The 26639-nt window shown below is 38.9% G+C and overlaps 2 protein-coding genes across 3 annotated transcripts; one reads left to right on the top strand and one right to left on the bottom strand.

The window, feature by feature from the left end:
- The first annotated feature begins 18 nt into the window (after positions 1–18).
- On the top strand, positions 19–26626 carry LOC125050342. Its single transcript, XM_047650104.1, has 24 exons — positions 19–257; positions 886–1040; positions 1179–1319; positions 1890–1971; positions 3032–3127; positions 3329–3546; positions 4022–4247; positions 4604–4719; positions 11695–11943; positions 13445–13596; positions 15882–16012; positions 16078–16163; positions 19565–19726; positions 20247–20435; positions 20801–20916; positions 21516–21625; positions 22382–22573; positions 23235–23374; positions 23818–23953; positions 24700–24796; positions 25223–25306; positions 25707–25810; positions 26044–26140; positions 26362–26626. The coding sequence occupies exons 1-24, from the start codon at positions 125–127 to the stop codon at positions 26498–26500; spliced, it is 3351 nt and encodes a 1116-aa protein (XP_047506060.1). The 5' UTR covers positions 19–124; the 3' UTR covers positions 26501–26626.
- LOC125050346 lies at positions 8061–10643 on the bottom strand. 2 transcript variants are annotated; one of them, XM_047650112.1, is made up of 2 exons: positions 8329–10643; positions 8061–8254 (listed from the first exon to the last, which is right to left on the bottom strand). In XM_047650112.1, the coding sequence occupies exon 1, from the start codon at positions 10139–10141 to the stop codon at positions 8495–8497; it is 1647 nt and encodes a 548-aa protein (XP_047506068.1). In that variant the 5' UTR covers positions 10142–10643; the 3' UTR covers positions 8061–8254; positions 8329–8494. The 2 variants fall into 2 exon arrangements, with proteins under 2 accessions (XP_047506068.1, XP_047506069.1); XM_047650113.1 differs by having other exon boundaries at positions 8061–8243.
- Positions 26627–26639: the final 13 nt, after the last annotated feature.

The raw sequence follows: 26639 nt of genomic DNA, 5'->3' as shown, positions 1-26639 counted from the left end.
GTTGACTTTAATGCTACCTCAAGTATAACGAGACGCTTGTGTATTCTTAATTAAACAAAAACTAAATAACAACTTTAGATGAATTTATAGAGCTTAAAAATACTTGTTTTAGAATTTCCAGACGATGGGGAGCGCATTAGGAAAATTATGTTCAACAACCAAAGTTGCAGCTGTTGGTTCAGTTCTCGATCGAGTGATATCTCAACCAAGCACTGAAGATCACACAGTTTTGTACAAACTAGCTGATTATAAAAAAGGCAGGTACTTTTTTTACGTGTGCGAGATTGTTAACTGTTATCTATTTAATTTCTAAGTCATTATTTTTATAAACAATATTACCGCAACCTATACTATAATATTGAGGGCTGATATGGTTAAAACATGTCTGTGTCTGTTTTACTATATTATTTTATACACCTTTTGTGCTTGAACAAATTAGAATTTCAAACAAATTATAATTTTTAAAACTTTATTTATCGCTTGTGCGTTTATAAATTTATAGCATTTTCTTATTTAGTTCTTGTTTTAAACCGCGTAAGTATCGCGCACAAAAATACATAATTTATGTATTCGTATATACCTACATATATTTATAGTAAAACATATTTTATAAATTATTTAAATTCATTAATTATAATAATGTAATAATGGGTATTCTCACTCATCAAATACTATAAACAATCTCTTATCTCTATAAACAAAGCAAATCAAAATATTCGTACGTAAAACAAGGACAAGAATTTTTTTGGCCTTTATTTATTTTTATAGAATTAAATTTTTAATTTATTAAATTAGGGCGGTTAATTAAAATATGATACTTCAAGTAGTGTAATGTAATCACTTGAGTAAATTTATTAAATAAAAAATCAATGTTTCATATTACAGGTGGTATTTTACTAGAAACATATGCAAAGGGCGGCATGGTAGCTGCAGAAAAACTGATCCGTGAGGAGTTCTCTGGCTATATGTACGCTGCTGGACGGGGTAGAGTCATAAATCGGGCGGAATACCTTCGGTGGAAGTTCAGAGAACAGGAGCAGGTTTACATTATTAGTTAAACAGACGTAGAAAAATGTTATGATATGTCATTTATCAGCCTGTTTTTTACCCGCGAACTCAACCTATAGATTACAGTCAGCCATTTTGTTAGTAAGATGACAGATGACAACTTTTTCCAGGTAGTGCTACCAATAGAAGCCTCTCTTTCGCCTCACGATCCTTTAGCGAAGTGGGAGGATCACACAGCCTGTTGGCAAATGAGCTATCGGGGTGCACTCGGAGAATCTCTTTTACATGTACTCATTATTTGTGATACTAAGGTAAATTCGAACATCGAGATTCTTGTATATAGAGAATATTGAGTGTATCTACGGTATATATCTACGGTATATTCTATATCAGTGCTCAGTTGATCGAGTCAGAAGTTATATTTAGCTCTAAGTCTCGATACTAAGGGTAAAACATAAACTTAAAACTTACTTAATTTGCTTATTTTAGCTTAAGATTTGCGATTACTAGCATGACGTCATACCTTGAAAATTTTTTTTTAATATTAATTTCTCGCATAATTATTATATTTTTATTGTTATTAATAATACGATAGCACTACAGAATAGTCCGATACCTACACCGATACTTGTACAACAACAAAACAATTCAAAATACCCCACCCAAAATTACAGTGTACACTTATGAACGTCAATAATAAAAAAAACGGCAGGAGGCTAACCTGATGTTAAGCCCATAGACACTCTCAATACCATAGTGCTCGCGAGTACGTTACCGGTCTTTTACGTAAGGATGATCAACGAGACCAACAAATATTGTACCTACATAGATAAGAAAAAAATTATTATAAACATGAAAAATAGAAAAATGTTTTATTTTAGATACATACACGACTAGCAAGGACATTAGTGAAATGTTTTCCGAAACTGTCACTCGATGTTGTGGAAGGTGAAGAATATTTAGGTAATTTTATTTTATTTAATACTTGTTGCATTCAAAATAAGTTATTATAAATGTAAAACAATCCGTCAGGTAACGTCAGAGAGGAAAAAGATACTATAGTGATAGTAAAAAGTGCGCAACTAGGTCGACAAAAATAAAATTAAAAATAACAATATAGAATTCTACAATTACTAAACTAAAACAAACTTATTCAGGCATACAAAATGTTTCAAATACAACTGAAAAGAACAATTCAATACTTCGATTTTGTTCCCTTTGGAGTAGAGACTCTTGGGCGGAGGGGTTCAAGTGGACCGGCGCTACTTAAATATTTAAGTTGGCGCCTGGTAGATAGTACCGGTGAGCCCAGAGCTGGCGCTCTCCTCGCTTAACGAATAAGAATCGCAATACAGCGAGGAAATTCTGCCAGCGTTAAAGGTACACTGCCACAGAGACCAAACTTTTTACATTTGTTTTAATTTTCTTTGTAGGTTAAGAAAATTGTAAATACAAATTATACGTATGTATTTCATAATATACTGTAAATTGTCAAATTAGAAATGTATCTTACCTAAATATGATTATGTGTGTGATTTTATAATTATATTGGCACTTGAAACATCGAATTAAGGATTAAATTCTCGAAATACGTATATATAATACGTATTATATATACGTATTTCGAGATACGCTTTATTAGATATTTACGCTATATTAGAAATGGATAATTTCTAATCTACTTATACCATTAAAAAGTTATTTTAAATGTCGTACTCGTAGAGAACCCTAAAGAACTTGCTAGCTTCCTTGCAGTATGGTCCAGAACTTTTACCCAGCTCAATAATGTTATTGCGTATCAAATGTGATTTTGAAAGAGGATTTTTATAGAGGCTCTACTAGCTGCGCCCGTGAACTTCGTTACTCCTTAATGTGATTTTACTTAGCCTACCTGTTTAGTACATACCAACATTTATCATTGTGACACGAGAATTTTATATATTAGATAAGCGTTGGTTAGACTTGTGGAAGAAATATTTTAATTAATCAAAATTTCGAAACATCTTTCTTTTCATATTTCTAGGCGCCAGTTCGCTTCATCTTGCAATTGCTTATAGCAATAACGAGTTGGTTCAAGACCTTGTGGAGGCCGGAGCGGATGTCAACCAGCGAGCTATTGGTGAGATTTCAGTTAATATAAAAAGATATATAACCTCTTTTTTATAAATATATTTCCTTCTTTCGGTATAGTTTGTTATTTTTTAATACAAGGTGAAACTCGACCGCGAAAATTTTTCTATCTGGGGTTTGCCGTTCATCGTAATATTCTTTATCATTTAAAATTGTAATTTTGATATACTGCATAAAAATTTGTCCACAGGCAGTTTCTTCCTACCACGAGACCAACAGCGGATACCACCATCCCGTCAAACCAACTACGAAGGTCTAGCATACCTTGGCGAGTACCCGTTGGCTTGGGCAGCTTGTTGCGCTAACGAGGCCGTCTACAATCTACTTTTGGACTCGGACGCTGATCCAGACGCCCAAGATTCCTTTGGGAATATGATCCTTCATATGGTCGTTGTTTGCGATAAATTGGTGAGTGTTAATTAAATACGTTATCACTTTCTATAGGGATAGGCAGCGTGGCACAAAATTATCTTTTATATAAGGTGTTGTTTACGTCACCAGGAGTTTACTCGGTTTGATTCACGACGAAACATAGTTTGGACTTAGAAAGCACTGGAGGTTACCTTGCATTACGAGACTTTAAACTTATGTAGTTACACCTTTAAATGATCCTAATCCTTGGGATTGATTTGCTGCAGTTCAATCAATTTGTATGACTCAAAACATGGCGATTAAAAGGGTGGCGGAGAGTTTCTTGTCAGTTCTTGCCCGCTCTACGCCAAGGGCGTAGTGGTTGTAAATGTAAATTAAGAATCATTTTCTCTCTCACATCTTCTCTCTGTTGACGTTCATAAGTGTTCTTGGTTACCTATATGAATAAAGTTATTTTGAGTTTGAGTTTAAATGTCAAATATTAAAAATAATGTCACGCTAAATGCTTCAGGACATGTTTGGCTACGCCCTACGTCACCCAAAGGTACCGGCGAGTAATGGGAGACAGAACGATGTGGGATTCACTCCTCTAACCCTGGCCTGCCAACTGGGCAGAGCCTCCGTGTTTAGGGAGATGCTGGAACTGTCTTCCAGAGAATTCTGGAGATACTCAAATATAACCTGCTCTGCGTATCCATTGAACGCGTTGGATACTTTATTGCCGGATGGACGGACAAGTAACTATTTTGTTTTTAACTGTTGGATTTTATGGCATTCATCCTCTGAATCATCCTCAAGCAAGCAAGAATCTGCAAGAATATCCCACTTCAGATGAGCCTTCTACCGGATTGCCTGCTATTTTATAAAAAAAATGGTACGCTCTATTCTTGAAGGTTGAATTGGTTCGGAAATACTTCTCTACCCTTACTCCTTAAGTTGCAATTTATAGGAGCCTTGTAGGACACAACTCATGCATGAAGCGAGGTCTTGCAATAAAGAAGAGATCGCGACATCGACTAATTGATAGGTTAAAGGGAGAAATAATGTTTGGAATTTTTCAGATATTTTTCATAGATTTTTTGATGATTTACAGATTGGAATTCAGCCCTATTCATAATTCTAAATGGTACAAAACAAGAACATCTGAACATGTTAGATGGAGGGATCATACAAAGACTCCTTGAAGAGAAATGGAAAACATTTGCAAGGGTAAACTCTTCTTTAACCCAACCCGCCTCTAGAACTTACACGGGCACTCGCGTGTAGAGAATTTTTCTCACGTTTATAAATGTCATTAAACGCAGGTTTTACTAAGTAGGGGTTAGGGTTAGGGTAGAAGGACTCCTTTTTCCGCAATTAGACTCGTGGTTGGTCCGTTGTGCGTACGAGTCCTGGCTAATTTAGCCAGCCTAGCTCCTTCCAGAAGCACAGAAGTCTCCTGGGCACTTCACAGGCTTCCCGGAGCGACCTCACCGTTCCGAGGATTTTTTCACGTTGATTAGCCACAGCCTCGCATTCCAGGACTACGTGGGTGACTGTTTCTTCTGCGCTGAAACAGCCTCTGCACAGGGGGCTGTCTGTCGCGCCTAGGATAAAAAGATGTTTATTTAGGAGGCAATGACCCGTTATTGTCCCTATCATTATTTTAAGGTTGGTTCTATTTAAGTTAAGTAGTCGCTTTGTCAGTTGCGGGTTTACTGCTGGCAGAGCCACTTTGGACTGTCTGCAGGCCGCACCATGCGACCATCGTTGTTGCTGGAGTTCAGCGGATCTCTGGCGGATCCAGGTTCGCACCAGCGAGAAGGGCAGAGGAAGGAGCGGATACGGGCCAGCAGGCATCATTCCGGAGCCTCTTCTCGCAAGCTCGTCCGCAGCATCATTGCCGAGAGATCCACTGTGTCCCTTTATCCACTGTAAGGTAACCCTATTGGTTCGGGTTATAGCCTCCAGTGCTTCATGACACTCCAGTATTAGTTTGCTGTTGGTTTTTTTGTTTCCGAGCGCCATCAGCACGGATGCACTGTCGGATACGAATTTAATGCAAAAGTCATTAATCCCTAGCCGCTGCACGGCTCTGGCTGCTTCGGTTAAGGCGACACATTCACATTGAAAGATCGTGCTCTGTGTGCCCAAGGGTAGGTGTATGTTGATGTTGAGATCAAGAGAGAATATGCCAGCGCCTGAGCCAGACCCTGTTTTGGATCCATCTGTATATATACGTAGCTCATTCACGGTCGACCGGTCATGTTCCTCTTCTCTCAGTTGTATATGATATTTCCTGTTAAATATTAATTGGTTAGTGATTCTATCACAGGGCGCAGCAATAAGAGGTTGATACTCTGTTGCCCTGTTGAGAATCGCTGTGTGTGTACTGTAGTGATTTTTTCCCCATAGATCCAGTACCATAAGCCTGATAGCAGCCAGGGCTGCCTCCTGCTGTATGTGTAGGTCCAGGGGTAAGATCTGCAGGGCCATCTCCATTGCTGCGGTTGGTGTTGTTTTCATGCAACCGCTAGCAGCGGACAAAGCAAGCCTCTGGAAGCGTCCGAGTTTGGTAATTGCCGTTTGAAGTTCTGTTCTGGGCCACCAAACAAGGGCTCCATAGGCAAGCATTGGCCTAATTATGGCAGTGTATATCCATAATGTTATCTTAGGCGATAGGCCCCATTTCACGCCTAGCATCTTTTTGCATTGATAAAAGGCGATCGTTGCTTTGTTTAGTTTGTGTTCTAGATGTTTGTTCCAGAGCAGTTTACTGTCCAAAATCACACCTAGGTACTAGATTTCATTCTTGAGAATGAGTTCAGTGTTGAAGAGTTTCGGAAGTTTGTACGGTCCAAGAACTCTTCGGTTGGTAAAAAGTATTAGTTCTGTTTTTGATGGGTTGACAGATAACTCGTGCTCCTTGCACCATCTCTCAATCACTTTGAAAGCTCGTCTCATGAGGTCGCATAAGGTGCTTTCAAAGTTCCCAGATATCAAGATTGCTATGTCATCAGCATATCCCACAGTGAAGAGATTGTCAGCGTTGAGTTTTGTGATTAGTTCATTAACCACAAGGTTCCACAGTAGCGGCGATAGAACACCTCCCTGCGGACATCCTCTGCTGACAATGCCTCGTGTTGTGGAGTTTACCGTGAACTGTATAGCTCGTTGTTTTAGCATGTTGTTTACCCATTCTATAAGGGTTGATGGTACTCCACATGACCTTAGTGCTCTGGTTATACTCGTGAAGTTTGTTTTGTCAAAAGCACCTTCGATGTCAATGAATGCACCAAGGGTTGACTGCTTTAACTTCAGGGAGTTGCCAATGCGAGACACGACGCTGTGGAGTGATGAGTCCGTTGATTTGCCCGAACTGTAGGCATGTTGATTAGGGTGTAGGAATTTGGATAGCGATACCCGGCTGCGTATCTCCAGGTCCCCCAGCCTCTCCATCGTTTTTAAGAAAAATGAAGTAAGGCTAATAGGCCTGAAGGACTTCGCTTGGGTATAGTCCTCTTTACCCGGTTTTGGGATGAATATGATTTTTACTTCTCTCCATTTCAAGGGTATGTATCGGTGGGCTATACAGGCTCGGAAGACAGAGACAAGATAGTCTACTATTAAGTTCCCACTCCATCTTAGTAGGCCTGGGAAGATGCCGTCCAAACCAGCCGCTTTGAATGGAAGGAAGGAGTTGATTGCCCACGTTACTTTTTCATTAGTGATTATTTTGTGAGCTACTTGCCAGTCTGAGCTGTCGGTGGCTCTCTCCGAGTATGGTTGCCAAGCCTGTTCGTTGGCAATTATGCAACCCGGAAAGTGTGTTGCCAGTAGTAGTTCACATGTTTCTGAATCAGTTTTTGTAAATGAATTGTCAGGTTTTTTAAGACAACCGATCGAGTGATTGGGCTCTCTGGAGAGGCATGATTTCACCCTGGTTGCCTGGTTGTTGGTTTCAATACTGGTGCAGAAGTGTCTCCAACACTCCAGCTTCCTAGTACGTAAAAGTTTTTTGAATCGCCTTCTCGCGACCGTGTACTTGTCCCAGTCGGTGGGTAACCGTGTGTTCACTGCTCTATTGAACAGCTTCCTGACCTTCCGTCGGTGTCTCTCCAGTTCGGGGCACCACCAGTTATGTCTCCCTCCCCATCTTGGTATGGTAAGGGGACACGACCGTTCATAGCTTGTCAGGAGTAGGGACGTTAGGTTGTTTACATGTTTGTCTATGTCTTGTATATTTATGGTGGTTGGTATCGATAGTTTGTCTACCTCGGAGCTGATAAGTCTATGAAATTTTACCAAATCGGTTCTCCGTGGTATACGTCTAGGTTGAGGTTTAGGTAGCTCCCCTTTGATTGCAAAGCGGATCCACCTATGATCAGAGCATGATAACTCGTTGGATACGTGCCAGTCCTGTATGTGATCTGACAGACCAGCAGTTACCATTGTTAAATCAATAATAGTTTGCGAACGCGCGTTGATAAAAGTTGGTTTTGAGCCATTGTTTGCCAAGATAAGGTTATTGCTAAGTATAAAATTAAGCATGTCCTCACCTCGAGTGTTGGTACTAGCGTTACCCCATAACGTGTGGTGCGCATTGGAGTCCGCCGCGATGATTAGCTCCAGTTTCTCCCTCTCACAGTAGTCAGCCAGAAGGCCGAGTTCTGGAGTGGGCACGTCCTCGTCACCTGGTAAATAGGCGGACGCCAGGACGACGTCTGGTTGATTGTTTCTGTGTAACCTAATAGCTGTAAGGTTCCTTGAACAGAGTTCGTTTATTAGAAATGCTGGTACATGTTTAGGCAAGATTATGCAAGTTCTAGGGTTACTTACGGAGGTATCCAGTAAAAGTTTACCACCGGTGCTGCCCAGGCCACATATCTTGCCATTCCTGATCCACGGCTCTTGGATCGCGGCGATGGTCTTCGGATTGGTCTCCAGCAGTCTGCGTAGGGAAGCCGACGCTGTCTGACTATGCTGGAGGTTAGCCTGGATGAGGTCAGTTCGGCGATGGGGAGGAGCGCAGACAGGTGTCGCTGAATTCACTCCCCCCGGTCTCCTGAAACAACTCATCATCCGAAGTTAGTTGCACCGGTGACGGTGGATGTGTAGCTACCTCCATAGGGGCGTGTGTCCCGGTGACCGAAGCCGCCCCCGTCAGAGACGTGGACGGCCCCGACCCAGACGACGCCACCCCCGATGTGCTGGTAGTTGTTGGTGGGGCGTTGGCCACCTGCGAGGGTTCATCTCTATCCAGGATGCGGATATAGATGTTCCCCATCAGGTAGTATAAACGCCGATTACGCTCTTTGATTTTAGGGATCTCAAACTCTGGCACACGAAAGAAGAGGGACACGCCTGTCGGGTCCTGAGTTCTTCGTTCGTGTGTCAGGGTCCATGATCTGATGTTGAGGTGGCGGTTTTGCCTCGTGATCAGTTTCCTCAGTGTTTCCGTGTTGCCACTGTAGTCTGGTACATGTAGCAGACACGGAATCCTATTCGGAATCGCCGATTGAGGCCGAACCACCAGCCTGGTGTCAGGTATTGGATTTGTGATGACATCACAAGTCCCGGTCAGCCAACCCAGAGTGTAAGTGTCCTCGCACCAAGTTTTGAGGACACCATCCGAGAGATGGGCCTTACCCCGGAACCTGATGTCGTTGGGCTCGGTAGTTAGGGTAGCATCAAGATCCGCCAGGAGCTCGTCTTGAATTTTACCCTCGATTTGTAGGCGGATGTTATCCGCCTGTTCTTGTGTCATATCCACGAAGGGCTCAGTCATCACGGCAACACAAAGCTCGTTAGTTTTGTATGACGCTGCCGCTTCCGCGTAACTGGCCGAGGTCCCTGCCACCGTCTGAGGTTTGTTGGGTTTGACCCTTTTACTTTCCCCAGTCGGTGTTACGGTTTCCTCTGGCCGGTCGCGCTTCTGGCCCTTCGTGGCTTGGTTGGTTTTGGAACTCTTAGGTCCCTTGCCGCACCCAGAGCAGCTAGGCACGGGCGCAGCAGTGGATCTTTTAGGCTTCGGTGTCCTTTTCCCGCCTCTCTCAACTGTGGTTACAGCGGGGGCAGTTCCAGGTTTCACAGGAGGCCTCGGAGCGCCGGTGACCAGCTTCTGCTGTTCCGGCGCCCTTAAGGCTCTCCTGTGCCGTCGCCTTTTGGAGTTGCTTACGACCATTTTGAAAGTCGGCTCCTGAATTGCGGTCTTCAGGGCCGACATATCCATGGTCGTGGTAATTGCACTGGACGTGCCCACCGTCGCAGCCTCGGTCTGCCGCATCGCTCTTGCCGCGGAAGCCCCCCCTTCAGACGCAGACAGTGCTGTATCATCGTCCGGGGTTGCCATCTTTGGCTCGACCGACGCAGCCAACCTGGCCGCAGCAGTGGTCACATCCTTGTGCGGTTGTATAAGGGATTCCATCGGATTGGGTACGGGCCGGAGTGCAGCCCGGATTGGTGCAACCCCAGCCGCTGCCCTCTCCTTTGGGGTCCCGGACGCTGCCCGTGAGGGTGCATCCATGTGTGTGACAGGGGCATCAGAGTATCGCGCCACTGGTGACTTGCACCGCGACACGTCCAAAGACGCAACCCTGGGTTTGTTGGTGTTAGTGTTTGTTCTGTTAAGTTTGTTTGCCTCTTTATCCATGAGGTGATATGGTTTGAATTCACCTTTGGAGCTCTCCACCCGCCACGGAGCCCTCACGTCGGGGACGTCCCTTGCTCAGCAAGCGACGTCAGAGCTACTCCTCCGGTATAGAGCCGGCACGTAGGGAGGCAGACGCATCTGCACGCAGCAAGGAAGTACGGAGCTGTTCACGCCACGAGACTATGACGCAACTCACCCCGAGTCCCGTACCGCGCCGACGGCCCCCCCCCCACATCCCGACTCTCGCTCGGCAGCCCGCTTATGGGATGCCACAGCCGGTTGACCGTGGTTAGCTAAACCCCGGCCTCCCGTGTGAGGAGAAATCCAGACCAAAGAGGTGTGTTGTGTGCAGCGCACAACTGTTCCGGCGCACTACTCCACTCAACCCCCAGGATTCCTTCATCCTCCCGTACGGGTCCCCGCGCACGGCACAAACACGCGGGAGGTCATTTACTGTCCACCGTCCTTCCTGTTTGGACGATGAACTCGCAAGGACATGACCTCTCCATTCCTGCAATAGTTCGCTTGGCGGTTTTAGTTACGTCTAATACATAGGGTATTAGACCAAGAACAGGGTCGGCAACCTCGAGAAGGCTAGTCCACCAAACTTGCTTTGAGGGGATCATAGCGACTTGCGCTACCCCCAAAAGCCACGCCTCCCTACCCATCAGAAGGATGTGGTAGGGTGGGTTTGCACCTATGCTACCATGCAAGCATGTCGTACTGGGAACCGTAGAAGCATAGACCCAAACCCCCCCCCCAGGTTTTACTAAGTAATATTTTTACTATTTTATTTTAGACTTTTCAAAACTTTTTCTACATTAATCTTTTTTATTTTAATTAAAACATCCATATTATCACGATGAGCGGTTAAAAAAGAAATTAGCTGTAGATTGTGTACAAAAATGTAATAGAATTAAAATATTTTTGAACCAGCTTTTAGAAGAAGAAAAGTTATTGTCATTGATTTGTCCATCAAACATTGTATAGAAAGCTAGCTGTCCCCGCGAACTTCGTTTCTCCTTAATGCCTAGCCTACCTTTTTAGTACATACCAACATGGAACATTTTGCTATGCTACCCCAGAGATATTTCTCTATGTAAACCTCATTCAAGTCGAGTTCAAGTTGTAAGTTCTTTACTAACTAACAAATAAAAAATAGGGGTTCATCGTAGAGGGTAGACGAAAATTAAGGGTTCTATGTATTTTTGTATGTTGTATCATAAAAAAATTAAAACAAAAAAAATTGTATAAAAAATAAAACATTAAGTTTTGGGGTGGACCCCACCCCTTATCACTTACTGAATATGCATAAAAAATTTGATAAGAATCGGTCGAGCCGTTTCGGAGGAGTATGGGAACGAACATTGTAACACGAGAATTTTTATATTGGAATAAACATTTTCATGCCGAAATATTTTTTTTTCGGTAAACGCCAGTAAAAAAAAGTATGAACAGTTTATTAAAATATACTCTACTTTTTGTTTTTGCAATGCAAAAATAAGTTTGTATTCGTTAATATTTATTTACATAAAACAAAAAACTTTTTTCAGAAAAAGTTTCTCAAACGTCTCATGATACTAATGTTGCACCTGCTACTTCTATCTGTATCGGTCTACCTCCGCCACAGTAGCGTCGAAGCTGACTCCTACCCTGACTGGGGTCTGGAAGTCACAGACGCCAGAAGTGGTATACGACTTGCCTGTGAATTGGGAACGATATTGAGTACATTATGCTATATAATACTGCAGCAGGGGGATGAGATCAAGAACCAGGGAGTCATAGCGTATTTCAAGCAATTGGTAAGAGTATGGTGGCCAAATCGTGGAATTATCAGTGTGTGATAAAGTATTAACAACGAATTCAGGCGTAGCACAAACTATAAGGATTTCCTGTGCCGATTCCAAGTGGGGTCTGCCCCTAGTTTAGTTCGAAGTCGGCGGCGCTGGCGTCGTTCTCTCTTGCTCTCGTAGTTATGATACACTGGGGGAACGTCCGTCTCTCTCGCTCTTGTAGTTAAGATACTGGGGAACACCAGCCACGCCACCACTCGGCAATTTGGGTCGCAGAAAGTTTGTTTTCAAAACGTCCATAAAAACTGTGGTACTATTATACGTCTGAATTCGTTGGTATATGAATAGTCACAATTCAATTTCGCCAACCGAGGATGGTTTTTTTTCACTAATTTAAAACAGATGACTCCGATATACGTATGCCATAACTAAAATCACAGACGGCGCCGATTATTTATTGGTTTTGATTCGCTTTTGAGAATTACGGACACGGCTTAAGAAGTGAAAGGCAACAAGGCAACCATTGTTGTAAATTTGAGGAGTAGTTGACTGTCGGCCGTTTTCTATACTCGATCTATAATCTAGAATTATTCAGATTGTCGCAAATTTAAACTGATAAATGTCAAAATTCGATCTGTCGAATTCAAAGATACTTTACAAAAACGATCCATCGATCGGTTATTGAAAAGTATATTTATGAGAAGTGGATTGAAATATCAATCTCTAGTAGTAAACATTGGATTGGCATTGAGTATAGAAAGCGGCCGTGTACCATTTGTTGCAGCTACAAAAAGTTTCTATGCCTATCAAGCTAAATTATGACGATTTGTCTTACATATTCATTCTACGCTTTCATGAGCCCAAAATATGGTCAAGTTTAATAATTCGTCAAAACGCTTAGGAACTCTGCTGATTTGTTTCCTAATGGAAACTTACCTGGTTCTTTTTACAAACATACGTAGCAATATACACTAGACGTCATCATAATATAGATTCGTATGCTTATTTCCATGACATAAATACATATTACATACAAGTTTAATAGCCGTTAATAGGTCACGTCTGACCTAAAGTCAGGGGAGTAACAATAGGGTGGCAGGGCTGGCAAAATGCCACGGGCCCCTGCCCCAAGAGGGCCCCTGACCAAGAGATATTATTTTCTCTGGATGAATGTGAAGTCTCCAATACGCATTGGGCTAGCATGGGGACTACAGACCATTACCTCTCGCCTAAGAGAGGAGGCCTATGGCCATTAGTGGGACATAAACAACGTGTAATTGAGTACGCTGAAATCTCGAAGTTTATTCAAATTAAACTGAGTGGGTACAACATGTCCATTTTTACTGATAGGGCCCCATCAAAAGAATTTGCCACGGGCCCCAGATGGTATAGTTACGCCACTGCCCAAAGTATCTTTGTATATTTGTTTGTGTTCTTCAACCTAATTTATAAATGCTTAAAGTCGCGTGTTTTAACAGTGAAGCAATGGTCACCATTTTGTATATTTCAGATACACGAGCCGGCAAAATTTATTTTCCTTGCATCAAATTTGTTACTCCTAGCATGTATTCCAGCTCGGTTAAGTAGACAAACAATGTTAGAAGAGGCGATACTAATATTTGTGCTACCAGGGTCCTGGTTTCTACTTATGTTCTTTGCAGGGTGAGTTATTTGTATACAAATGATCACAATTAAAAACAAACATACTTTAAGATTCGTATCAAAAATATAATTTTTATGTAGTGATTACAATTTTTTAAATTAATTAATTTATAAAAGAATCTTCAAACCTCGTCCCAATTGTTATATATAGATCACTGAACCCGACCGTAATGGTTCGGTGACCCCAGACGTAACCCATGGCAACGAGTAGCGTCGCTTCGTGGCGGCCATTTTGTCGGTCATTCGCCCTTAAAACAGCTAGTACAACAGTGAAACAATTTCAATACCTGAACTTGCAATACAAAGACAAATTTATCCTAATTTAATATTAAATATATAGCTTGTTTCAATAAGTTATATTTTATTATATATTACTAGTATACAGTATATATTTTAGTATTAGCAGCCAGAAAATAATAAACAGCTTATATAATTATGTATTTCCTCCCACTTTGATTTTGTTCCCTTGGGTCGTAGGCCGTCGGGATCACACGTGCAAAGCAGGGTTCACAACCGTACGATAATTATCGTACATTTGCGATAATTTCATAACTACGTACGATGTACGATGGTACATGACTATCGTACGCAGATTTTACGATAATTTCCAGTCTGATAAAAAATTTGATGATTACACAGATAGCCCAATAACAATTACAGTTTTTAGTGTCAGTGCCATCTATTAGCTTATTTTTCTATTAGGAACTTATGCTGTCACAAGGCAACTACAGCAGATGAACAAAGCGTTAATGTACAAACACAAAAACGCATCGTATGCACAGCCAAAAAAATCACGATTTGTATGGTGACGCAGATTTGGAAGTCTTCGATAACATTTTAATACCTAACGAATTTTAAGTGATAAAAATAATATGCGATGTTTACGGACAATAGGTATATCACTTAGAGTGAACACCATATTGTTCAACGAGAAAATATTGCGTATTTTTGTTCCTCTTTGACGGAAGAGATTGAATTAAGTTTATTTTTTTTTAAGTATTATTTTTTTCAATTTGAAAAACACAAGTTTACAAGATTTAAACTATAAATCGTTTGCAACATTTTATTTTCACGTTTCATATGATTTTTAAAGTATTTTTAGCCATTTTCCTGACTGTACGATAATTTATCGTATATGGATCACATATACGATAATTTTACGGCCCTGGTACGATAACTGCCTGGCTTCAGGTTGTGAACCCTGGTGCAAAGGCGCTAATTAAATATGTATTTAAATTGGCGCGTGGTAGGAAGTACTGATGCTTTCCTCGCTTAACGAAAAATTATCGCAATACAGCGAGGAAATGCTGCCACGGGGACCAAATTTTTTTACTTATCCATTTTTAATTATTATTATTACGTAGGTTAAGAATATTTTATATATTCTATATTTGTGTTTTATGAATTAAAAAGTTATCTAGATAAATAATCCTAGTGCTTTCGTTTAAAGACTAGTCCATGCTTATTTTTGACATCAGCAATGAATTCTGAGAAATTTATAAAGAATAAAGAAAGGAATCTACAAATCTAAAAAAAGGTAGGTACTCCTTCTGCATGTAAAAATTTAAGAAATATTAAGTATACGACTGTCTGACACAGCCATACAGTGGGACAATGTGTACGAGTATGTCTGATGAGTTATAGAATTCTTCAGTTGCACTCTTTATTTTCGTCGTTAGTGGCCCCGCACAACTTCCACCACTCTCCCCTGTCAACAGCAAGCCTCTGCGGCTGGGTGATGGTAAGACTTGTAAGGGCCGTTACTTGATCGGTCCAACTAATATAGATCCCCATCGGCCTCGAGGTCTGGTGCTCCACTCTGCCAATCACGATGAGTATTTCTAAGCTTACTAGATCTGACTTACATGTCCAAAAAAACTAAGCATACGTTGGTAACAGTGCCGAAAGAGGATTTTTTACCTAAAACCGTCTTAGTACACACGTTTGTTTCCACTTTTGGAGTTGTGAACATATTAATTTATCTTATAGACACGCCACTTCAATAGGTAGAGCGATTCTTAAGGCAATTTCTGTCGCGCACCACCACTATGTGGAACCAGCTGCCTACTGAAGTATTTCCGAACCAATTCGACTTAGGGTCCTTCAAGAAAAGAGCGTACCTATTCTTGAAAGGCCGGCAGCGCGCTTACGAGCCTTCTGGCAGTGCGAGTGTCTATGGGCGGCGGTATCACTTAACATCAGGTGAGCCTTCTGCCCGTCTGCCTCCTATAACATAAAACAAAGTAGGTATATCCAAATTAATAAATAAATAAATCTTGTTGCAGAGCCGTAAAATTGACGGGTCCCTTCGTGACAATGATTTATAGTATGATCACTGGAGACATGTTCACGTTTGGTATTATATATTGCATTATACTGTTTGGATTCTCGCAATCGTTTTTCTTTTTGTATAAAGGTACTTTCTAATATCCTGTATTGTTATTAATTTAAAAAAATATTCTAATATTGGTGACCTTTTAGGATTCCCAAATGTACAGTCAACGCTGTATTCAAGTTACCCCAGCACTTGGATGGCTCTATTCCAAATAACTCTGGGAGATTATAGTGTAAGTATAAGTTTATTTTATGTTATATGTAAAAAATATGCAAACTTAATAAACATAAAAATAAAGTTTAAAATTGTTATAACTCTACATATTATAATAATAATCACAATATATAATTATTATAACTATTTATAATTAAAATTAAAAAATAGAATATTAAAACAAATTTAAAAAGTTTGGTTCCTGTGGTAGTGTACCTTTAACGCTGGCAGCATTCCCTCGCTGTATTGCGATACTTATTCGAACTCTCACAGCGGTTTACGCTGTTAAGGTCCCTCCTTGTAGTTTTGGTCCGAGAGCTGGCACCAATTTTTGGGCAGGTATTTGAGGCAAGCTGAAAACTTGTCACATACCTCTCCTATTATATTCCAACACGGAATTGCAGACCTGGCTGGTGAGTAGCGGGGCTAAATCAACCCCTACATTTTTGAAAATATTATTTTTTTTTTCCCAAAAATATATTTGAGGCAATACGCAATTTATATATGTTGCAGTGTAATACTTTATAAATACGAAAAAAAATAAGCCAGACAATTTAATCGGGGCTTTAACATTACCAGACGCGTGCAAATATTTTTTCAAAAAATTATAAAAAATGTTTTTGAGGCAGCTTGAAATTTTAATGGAGTGTTATTTATAACTATAAAATAAAATTCCCAAAAAGACAGATCATTTCGGTAGGGCTTTCTACCTGCCAGGCGATCAAACAAATAATGGATGGGTACGGGCCTGTACTACTATAGACAAGCTGTAGTGTGAGAGAGAGCGCATATCGACAGCTGTCTTCGTTCTGGCTTGCCGCGTTACTATTGGCTCTAGTGAGGCCACGTGACTTACAATAACCTATGAGGTTTTTAGTTAGAATTTCGGAGTCGTTACTTTCAGTCGTATTATTCTACTAATGGTATTATTACACTATTTAAAACTCAAATAATTAGAAAATGTCTAGTGAAAAGTTAGTTTTTGTTATTTGTAAAAAAAATGATGCTAAAGTGATTGCTTTTGTGGAGAAAACTCTCAAAAAAAGTCAGGAGGTGTTAAATATCCGTGTTATTCTTATATTGTAAAAAATAATGTTGTTGAAGAGACTGTTGATGAGAGTCTGGCATGTAACCATCACGAAGAAGCCGATACGAAGATTGTCCACCATGTTTGTAAGCTCGAAACAAGTGCGAAGACAAATGTTCTTCTGAAAACTTCAGACACAGATGTACTGATAATCATGCTTGGAAACATGGATCATCTCCAAAGCGATGAGCTTAATATTTTTATATCCAAACTACATATTGAATTAGGACCATCTATATGTACGAGTTTACCTGGTTTTCATGCGTTAACAGGATGCGATTATAATCCATCATTTTTTCAAAAAGGCAAGATAAGACCATACAAAATATTGATTAAAAACAAAAATTATCAAAAAGCATTAGCAGATCTTGGAGTTGCGCATGTTACCAGTTCGCGTGATGAAATTTTGCCAGTCTTAGAACAATTCGTTTGCGAAATTTATGGATTTAAAAATACATCAAATATAAATGAAGCACGATTTCTTAAATTTTGTGCGACTTACAAAGCCGATACTAAAAATTAACCTTTCAGAAAAAAAATAATAAATTGTGATCCCTCTACTTTACCTCCATGCAAATCTGAATTAAAACAACATCTTTTAAGAACGCAATATATAACAAGCATTTGGAGAAATGCATATTACGATTCCCCAGTTCTTTGACACCTAATAGAAACGGATGGACACTTAATGAGGATACGCTAGATTTTCACTGGTTTGACGGAGAGTGTATGCCGCAATAAGTATTCGACGCTGTTGTTCACGAGGAAAATAAAAATAACGATGATGAAAATCATACTACAGGTGAGAATAAATGGTTTATTTTTAATAACTGCTGCATTCAAATTTCTGTGATTAATTAAAAAAATAAATATCTATTTCTTTTCGCAGATGATGAAGAGGTTGCCGAATCTGATACAGATGAAACCGAAGATTCAAGTAGTTCTGATGAAGATTCTGATCCACAGACGAAAAATGATAATTTATATCTGACGTGAAACGAATTTAATTTATTTCAAATTTTTTTATACTTAAATAATTGAAACACTGAAGAAATATTATATTTTTATAAATCTAGTTTTGCGATTTTGTATTTTAATCATTGTTTTTTTTTATACGTAACCCTTATTAATTTTAAGATGAAAAAGGTTTTAAATTTCCGTATAAATTTTGACTTGCAATAATGTCAGAGAAACAATTTTTAGTTTTGAATGTAGGGGCAACAGTATGAATTCTGTACTGAATTTTTTTTTTAATTCTCTTCAAAAAATAAATATTTTTACGGAAATATCAAATATTTAACAATTCATTACGTTTAAATTCGCATTAAAATTGGCAAAATGGCTAATTTTTTAAGATAAAAAAGAAATCACAAAAATATCTCCCTTTAACGTCCATAAATCAATACAATCACTTTTATGCAAAATGTATTTAGTACAAATTCAGAAAATTTTATATTTTTTTACGCCGAAATTCTAACTAGAAACCTCATGGGTTATTGTAAGTCACGTGGCCTCGCTAGAGCCAATAGTAACGCGGCAAGCAAGAACGAAGACAGCTGTCGATATGCGCTCTCTCTCACACTACAGCTTGTCTATAGTAGTACAGGCCCGTACCCATCCATTATTTGTTTGATCGCCTGGCAGGTAGAAAGCCCTACCGAAATGATCTGTCTTTTTGGGAATTTTATTTTATAGTTATAAATAACACTCCATTAAAATTTCAAGCTGCCTCAAAAACATTTTTTATAATTTTTTGAAAAAATATTTGCACGCGTCTGGTAATGTTAAAGCCCCGATTAAATTGTCTGGCTTATTTTTTTTCGTATTTATAAAGTATTACACTGCAACATATATAAATTGCGTATTGCCTCAAATATATTTTTGGGAAAAAAAAATTAATATTTTCAAAAATGTAGGGGTTGATTTAGCCCCGCTGCTCACCAGCCAGGTCTGCAATTCCGTGTTGGAATATAATAGGAGAGGTATGTGACAAGTTTTCAGCTTGCCTCAAATACCTGCCCAAAAATTGGTGCCACCTCTCCTACTATTTATTGTTTATCAGATTGCCAAATCGAAAAATGAATGCTTTACGACAGATTTGAACGCGATCGCCGCTGCGAAAACCGCTGTGAGAGTTCGAAAAGTGAGTTACAGAATCGCAAGGCTAATCATCGTGTCTTTGTCATGCTTGTGAAGTCTTATATGTGTGATGTCGTGGGGTTCTTCTTCCCGTGGTGGAGTTATACGTCGTGGCGTCGTGGTGTGATTCGTCGTGCCGTCCCCCTCCAATTAGACAACCAATTAACTTTGTTGACCCCTCCATATGTTAGCAGTACTCCGAGCTGGGGCAGACAATCTACCCAAATCTATCAAAGACGGTCTTCGCTGTGTTCATGGTGTTTGTGCCGATTCTACTGCTTAACATGCTGATCGCCATGATGGGGAACACTTATGCACATGTGATAGAACAGTCGGAGAAGGAGTGGGTGAAACAGGTAACCTATACACGGTATATATGAGAGGAGATTCTGCATTATAGATTATGTTTTACGTGTTATATGTAAAAGATACCGCCATTAAAAGTATTGTTGATATTAATTTTGCGTTGAATACTAAGTGTATATCTTACATTTACTTATTTATAAATTCTAAAACGTACACGATGCATAAAAAATACAAAAAATATGACATTACAAATTTTACACACATACACTATTTACATATTATATTAGAACATAAGCAAGCTATCAAGGGAAAAAATTGAAGAAGGAACCACAAAATAAAAATAAATAAAAAATAACCAAAAAAGTAATAATAACTAAAACTAAATGAAAACTTAAATGAAACGTGGGACTCGTGTCGAATTAACGACTAACAGATAAAACGTTGATGATTAAAAATATTTCATTAATAATATATATTTCTTTGGAACTCCGCACCCTGCATTAGAAATATAAATAATATATATAGATTTTATAATTATATCGTAAACGCATGTGTATGTTATATCCCCAGTGGGCAAAAATAGTAGTATCCCTAGAGCGGTCCGTAGCCCAGGAAGATGCTCATAAATACCTTCAGGAGTACTCAATTGGACTGGGACCTTCAGATGACCCAAGGTACGAGCAGAGAGGGGTCATGGTAATCAAGAGTAAGGCTAAAACCAGGGCTAAGCAACGAAAGGGCGCTCTTGCAAATTGGAAGGTAATACTTAATACATAATTTTGTAAATTTATCTGAGAATAAAATCCGTTAGATTTTTGAAGTGAAACTTCTTCAGGCGCATGAGGGTAAAATTTTTACGGATGAAACGTCACGAAGATGTGCAGCGAAGTTTTTTCGAAGAAAACCCTTTTCTTCCCCTTTCAAAGAGAGCAATTGCGACCGATTGACAGAGAATGAGAAGGGCGAATTACCTTATAGAAATTCTATTTTAAATTGAAATGCCACCACGTGTTTTTATTATCGAAGAAATATGTCATACATATTAAGATTCTCATGTAAATAAAATACATTTTTTGTAATGAGGTTCTATAAACATTAAACAATAATATATCATTGCGTTCTAGCGGGTAGGTAAAGTGACGATAGCGGAGTTAAGAAAGCGTGGTATCACCGGTGAGGAACTCCGAAGACTAATGTGGGGTCGTGTCTCTATCTCTACTCCTACTAAGCAAAAGACCACGTAAGTTGTTCAGTCCAACCACTTGAAACCCACCAGGACAAAGTAGAAGTACCAACAAAGGTTCGGGAATGTATGCGTTGTATAAATAATAATTTTCACAATTCTGCATAATTAATTAGTAAAAAAAGGTGTTTAGATTCCCTAGGGATGGGCAGCTGCATCTACCTGGGACCCTGGCGACACCCTTGCATACCTGGCCTTTAAAAACAGAAACAAATTTGAGACCATTTATATATGTTACTAACTGACCCGGCAAACGTTGTTTTGCCATCTATATGTCACCGTAAAATTGTAAACACCGTTAGATTGTAATCTATCTCGCGAGATTGTAAACTGTCGAAAGCTAAACTAACAAAGAAATATGGTGGCGCGGGGCATACATGGCATGATAAACCAATCAGCGCGCGAGGTGCGATCCGTTTCACAATTTGACCGTTTCACTTTGATAGATTACAATCTACCGATATATAGTAGCCGATTCTCAGGCTTACTGAATATGCATAAAAAAAATCTTAAGAATCGGTTGAGCCGTTTCGGAGGAGTATGGGAACGAACATTGTGATACGAGAATTTTATATATTAGATATTGGTTTTTATAGTGTACCACCACCGGAAGTGGTAAAAGAGGCAGCGGGGGTTGGAGGCGTAGCGCTTTCTTCGGCGTACTCTGCTATGGCCTTTGCGCAAGACCTTGATTTGACTAACACAGGTAAAATTGATTTATCTCCATATAGTTTTCAATTCATGTATTTCTATATTGTAAAAAAAACAGTGGCGCTACAACCTCTTTTAGGTCTGGGCCTCAGATTACTGAATCTGTTTCATGTTAATTTTTCAATATAATAGGCAAGTAGGTGATCAGCCTCCTGTGCCTGACACACGCTGTCGATTTTTTGGGTCTAAGACATGTCGGTTTCCTCACGATGTTTTCCTTCACCGTTCGAGCGAATGTTAAATGCTCACATAGAAAGAAAGTCCATTGGTGCACAGCCGCAGATCGAACCAAATACTTAGGTATGAGAGTCGCACGCTGAAGCCACTAGGCCAACACTGCTCAATTCTAATTCAATTTCTATATAGTACAGAACATTGAACCATAGAATTGTTGTGTCTTATAACATTCTACAAGCTTTCGATTCAGTTTTCGTATGTTAGAACATATTTTGCCATTTTACATGGTACGTTTTATTATTAGAGTAAATTTAAAAAAATACTCGGTAATTAATATGGCCAGATTATTTTCTTTGTATATTAATTTTAGTCTGGTTTATAACGCCGTAATAACAATATATATTCCAAATTTAAATTTATCAACCTCTCGTAAGTCGTAACTTAGGTCCTGAAATCGATTCTCGGCGAAATAGTAATCTCGGATACAATAACTGATCGAAGACTCAGAAATGTGAATGCCCCAAAGAAAGACACGAGATATATCTATACATAAATATAAAAGCTATAAAAATAGGTGCGGAGACAATGCAACAGCCCCCGGACATCTTGGTGAATGGACTCCAGAAACAAAGCAAGGCAACAACCCAAATCTACCAAACTCAACCGAAAGTAGACGCAAATCTGCCAACTGCACCAAATAATCAGAACTACCTGGGAATTGATCTTCAAGCGGAATTCTTAAAGACTCAAGAGATTAAGAGTCCACGTAAGTAAATATAACTAATAAAAAATAGATGTAGAATTGTAAACCTCACTCTGACGTCGGCTAAAAAAATAATAATTTGCATTTATATTAATTGTAAAAACAAGATAGTGTTTTACAAATATGGAGTATATTTTCTTAACTTACAATAATAATAATTAAAATTTAATAAGTTTGGTCCCTGTGGCAGTCTACCTGTAGTGCTGCATTTCCTCGCTGTATTGCGATACTGATTCGTTGAGCGAGGAAAGTACCAGCTCTGGGGTCACCGGTACTATTAATAATATTTGTTTTAAGTACCAGTGTATGGTATTATTATTATGAACAAAAAGCTACGTTAGAAAAGATTACGTTTATTATAGAATTTTTTACACAATACCCGGGTTGGATGCGCGGTGCGCCGATCACTCCGGTCCAATAAAACACCGCGTTCCGATCTAGCAAATTATCCGATCGTTAAAAAAAGGATGCCGGAGTAGTGCAGAAGCTTTAAGTACTGTTGTGAGTTTCTAAATCGGATCGGTTATTAAACGTTTGCCGGACCGGAGCAGTGGAGAAAGGGCCTAAGGTCTTCTTTATATGGCCGTTGAAATAATTAATATTAAATTACAATTTATTATTTATTAGGTATGTGATAAAATATTCATTAAACCTAAAAATATAGCTGCAGCAGAAGTATTCCCTGACTACATGAAGGAATTGGTGACACGGTCAGAAGAAGGTCCCAGCTCGCCTGACTTGAGGACCCTCGCGGAAAAGGCGGCGGAGCTAAACGGCATTCCGGAAATAGATGTCACTGTTTCCGTAAGTTTTTTACTAGAGCAGTAGTTGTTCAGACCGATTCAGCCATAGCGAATAATTTATATTGAGACTGGCCAATTGCGCGGGAGCACATGTGCATAGACACCAGTGTCCTCCCTTTCTTTGGCTCGACCTGAGAGATTGACAGCAATATTTAGTTTTGAACGTACATATTTAGTTAGGGTTACTATACGTACTTTTATATTTAAGTTATTTCCCAAAAATACCTATAAGTATAGTTTTTTTTTAACTTTGTTATTGTACCACTCGATTAAGTAGTTTTTAGCCTTACTCGGGTAATTAACTCGAGATTTTGACATACTTTCAAAGCTCTAGTCAGTACAGTTTTATAATGTTAAATGTAATAATCATTTTTATTATTATGTGAAAGTGTATTTTAAAAGACGCGCTTAAATAGAAAGTATTTTTGAATAATTTCATTGTAGACGGGAGTTAAATCCTCCCGCCTAGTCGTAGCTGGAGCAGTCTCTGGTCTTTTCGGAGTGGCTGCTGACCAGCCTCCTCCTGATAGCGGCTGGAAAAGGGAGAGACAGGAACAGACAGATAGTGATCCAATATCTGGTAAGACTTGTATTACTATCTTTAACTATATAAATCTAGTTATTATTCGTGTGTTACTTTACTTTTGTCTGGTGACGCCGAGTCCAATTTTCCAACAAAAAGAAATTGTTTTTCATCTCGCCATAAGCGTTTCCAAAATATTTTTCAACGTATTATAGTATTATTTAGCTCTTGATACTTACATCAAATCATCTCTCTTGTACATGAGGTAGGTTACTACGTGGTTTATCAATTTGAAGGATTTCAGTGCCGAAAACTTTGTTCAAAGTCTGGCCATTTTTTTGGTAGGTAATTTCCAAAAATCTAATATGTACAATGTACATAAAATTCTCGTGTCACAATGTTCCTTCCCATACTCCTCAGAAACGGCTCGACCGAGTCTTATGATTTTTTTTTATGCATTTTCGGTAAGTCTAAGAATCGGGTACTATCAATAATAAAAAATAATTTTTAAAAATAAAAGATACTTTCTTGTTTTTATTTTTTTATGATACAAAATAAATACAACCCCTAATTTTCAACCCTCTACGATGATTTTATTTTCATTGAACTAAAAAAAATCCTAGAAATAATATACGTACATGGCAAAACAAACGATTGCCAGGTCAGCTAGTATTCTATAATAATGAGTTTGTCAAGTCTACAATATCTTGGAGATACCACACTCGTGTACAACCTAGCTAACCAGAGCTATACTTTATTAATAATAAAAATATCTGAATGCATAAGGATGTGAACATTTGCAGACAGTGCAGTATTGGGTCGTGCATGTCGTGCTAAACGCGCACGAACTGCGTCCAGACGCGCTGCGCCTCCTCCGCCTCACCTTTATGTGCCAGCACGGTCAGATTTTTGTTAAAATTATATAATTGACATAAGCGGGCATTCAAACTAAGTGTTACCTAAACACTACATACAATATATTATTTAATAAGGTACTTAAAATAAATCAGTGGCGCAACAACCTTTTTTAGGTCTGGGCCTCAGATTTCTGTTTCATGATCATTTGTTCTCCTGTGCCTGACGCACAAGAAAGTTTCCTCGCGATGTTTTCCTTCACCATTCGAGCTAATGTTAAATGCGCACATAGAAAGAAAGTTCATTGGTGCACAGCCGGGGATCGAAGCTACGACCTCGAGAGATGACAGTCGCACGCTGAAGCCTAGCTATTTTATTTCTAACGAGTATATTATTTTCGTCAATAAACAAAACAAATTAAGTTTTTGTAAAATTAATATTGAAAAGCTATGCCGTCAATAATATTTTTAGGTCAATGTATTTCGTCGCTTCAGAGAGCAGCGCCGTTGAAAGTGATGCACCCTGGGAGGAACCACAAATTAATAATACTAACTCGTGAGTCACCAATTATTTGTTTTGTTTTTAATTTTGTTATAATATCTTTGAAACTAGATATATTTCACGCCTAAATCATTTTTGTTTAGTAATATAAAAACTCGACTGTTATATTCTATACTTAATGGTGTCATATTATGTATAACGATGAATGGACTTTAAACACAAAAATAATTTTCCAATTCAAACCTGAGATTCACGACTTCGAACAAACAAAACTTCAGCTTTATTATTAACTAGAAGATTATTTCAAATTTAAAAATCGTGCTCGATATTGCATTCCTTTTTTCATAATGCCAGGATAACTACATAGTGGGTCAAATTGAAAGAAAATTTATCCAGTCGGTCAAAATAATAATGAATGTTGTCACATTGGCAATAACTAATGTCATTATTTCAGCGCCAATATAAACCACCGAGATATGGAAATTAAAACGAATAGACCGATTTGTATTCAATACGCCACGGGACAAGCACAAGTCGAACATTCTCTGTTTATACAAGGTAAACAAATAATTGAAAGTAATACTATTATTCTAGAATATTTCTGAATTTGGAATAGGCTCTCGTGTTATTTAGTAAATGTTTTTCAAAGACATATCCTCATTCTATGCACGAAGGCATTAATATTATTAACTTCAGACAAACAGTACTCTACCTGTATTTTATTATAAAAAATTAAAAGTAGAGACGTGACAGTTAGAAACACAAATATTATCTGTAAACCTTGCATATAGGGGCCGGAAGTGACGCAGACGTTGAAAGCGCTCCACCCCCGAGGAAACCGGAAGCACGTAGAATCCGCCCGAAAACAGCTCGACCGCGACGAAATAGGTTAATGTCATTCAATTATGTAATATTTAAGTTAAGTTTCGAAATCTCTTTAAGAGATGATCAGTGACTTCCATAGTAGTCTTACGTACGAAGTCTGGTCACCCTTCAATGGGTTATATTTTTTAACAAGGTTCATGACGTTTAAACGTTCTAGCCAGAAACAAACTCTGGGCCACTTATGTGCCTTCAATCCAGTAATTTGTATTAAATAATTTTGACAGAATATCCCCGGTACCTGCACCTGGTAGTCCATTAACGCCGTGGGCGACAGCGCCTTTGTCTAAACTCACCCGACTAATGCATTCAGCCAGTCTCACTTCTTATTCTTCACAAAGCTCTTCAGAATCACCAAGATATTAACTAATATTTGATTATGTTTTCGTTTCATGTTTATAATTTAGACCAAAGTATTTTGAATTGTTCCTATTTTTAACCAAGTTGCTTAACAATGAAACTGCCATTTTTTTAAATAAAACTACAAATTCATTTTTATGTTTTA

The sequence above is a fragment of the Pieris napi genome, chromosome 6 (genome assembly GCF_905475465.1).
Source record: "Pieris napi chromosome 6, ilPieNapi1.2, whole genome shotgun sequence".
Lineage (NCBI taxonomy): Eukaryota > Metazoa > Arthropoda > Insecta > Lepidoptera > Pieridae > Pieris > Pieris napi.
Note: the sequence above shows the minus strand (reverse complement) of the source record. Positions and strands in the feature narration are given on the sequence as shown.

Coding starts and splice junctions, on each gene's coding strand:
- LOC125050346 (XM_047650112.1), bottom strand. CDS start 10,141: ATGGATAAAGAGGCAAACAAACTTAACAGAACAAACACTAACACCAAC.
- LOC125050342 (XM_047650104.1), top strand. CDS start 125: ATGGGGAGCGCATTAGGAAAATTATGTTCAACAACCAAAGTTGCAGCT. Junction 1,320..1,889: donor TCATTATTTGTGATACTAAG/GTAAATTCGAAC, acceptor GTTTTATTTTAG/ATACATACACGACTAGCAAG. Junction 20,917..21,515: donor CCTACTAAGCAAAAGACCAC/GTAAGTTGTTCA, acceptor TGGTTTTTATAG/TGTACCACCACCGGAAGTGG.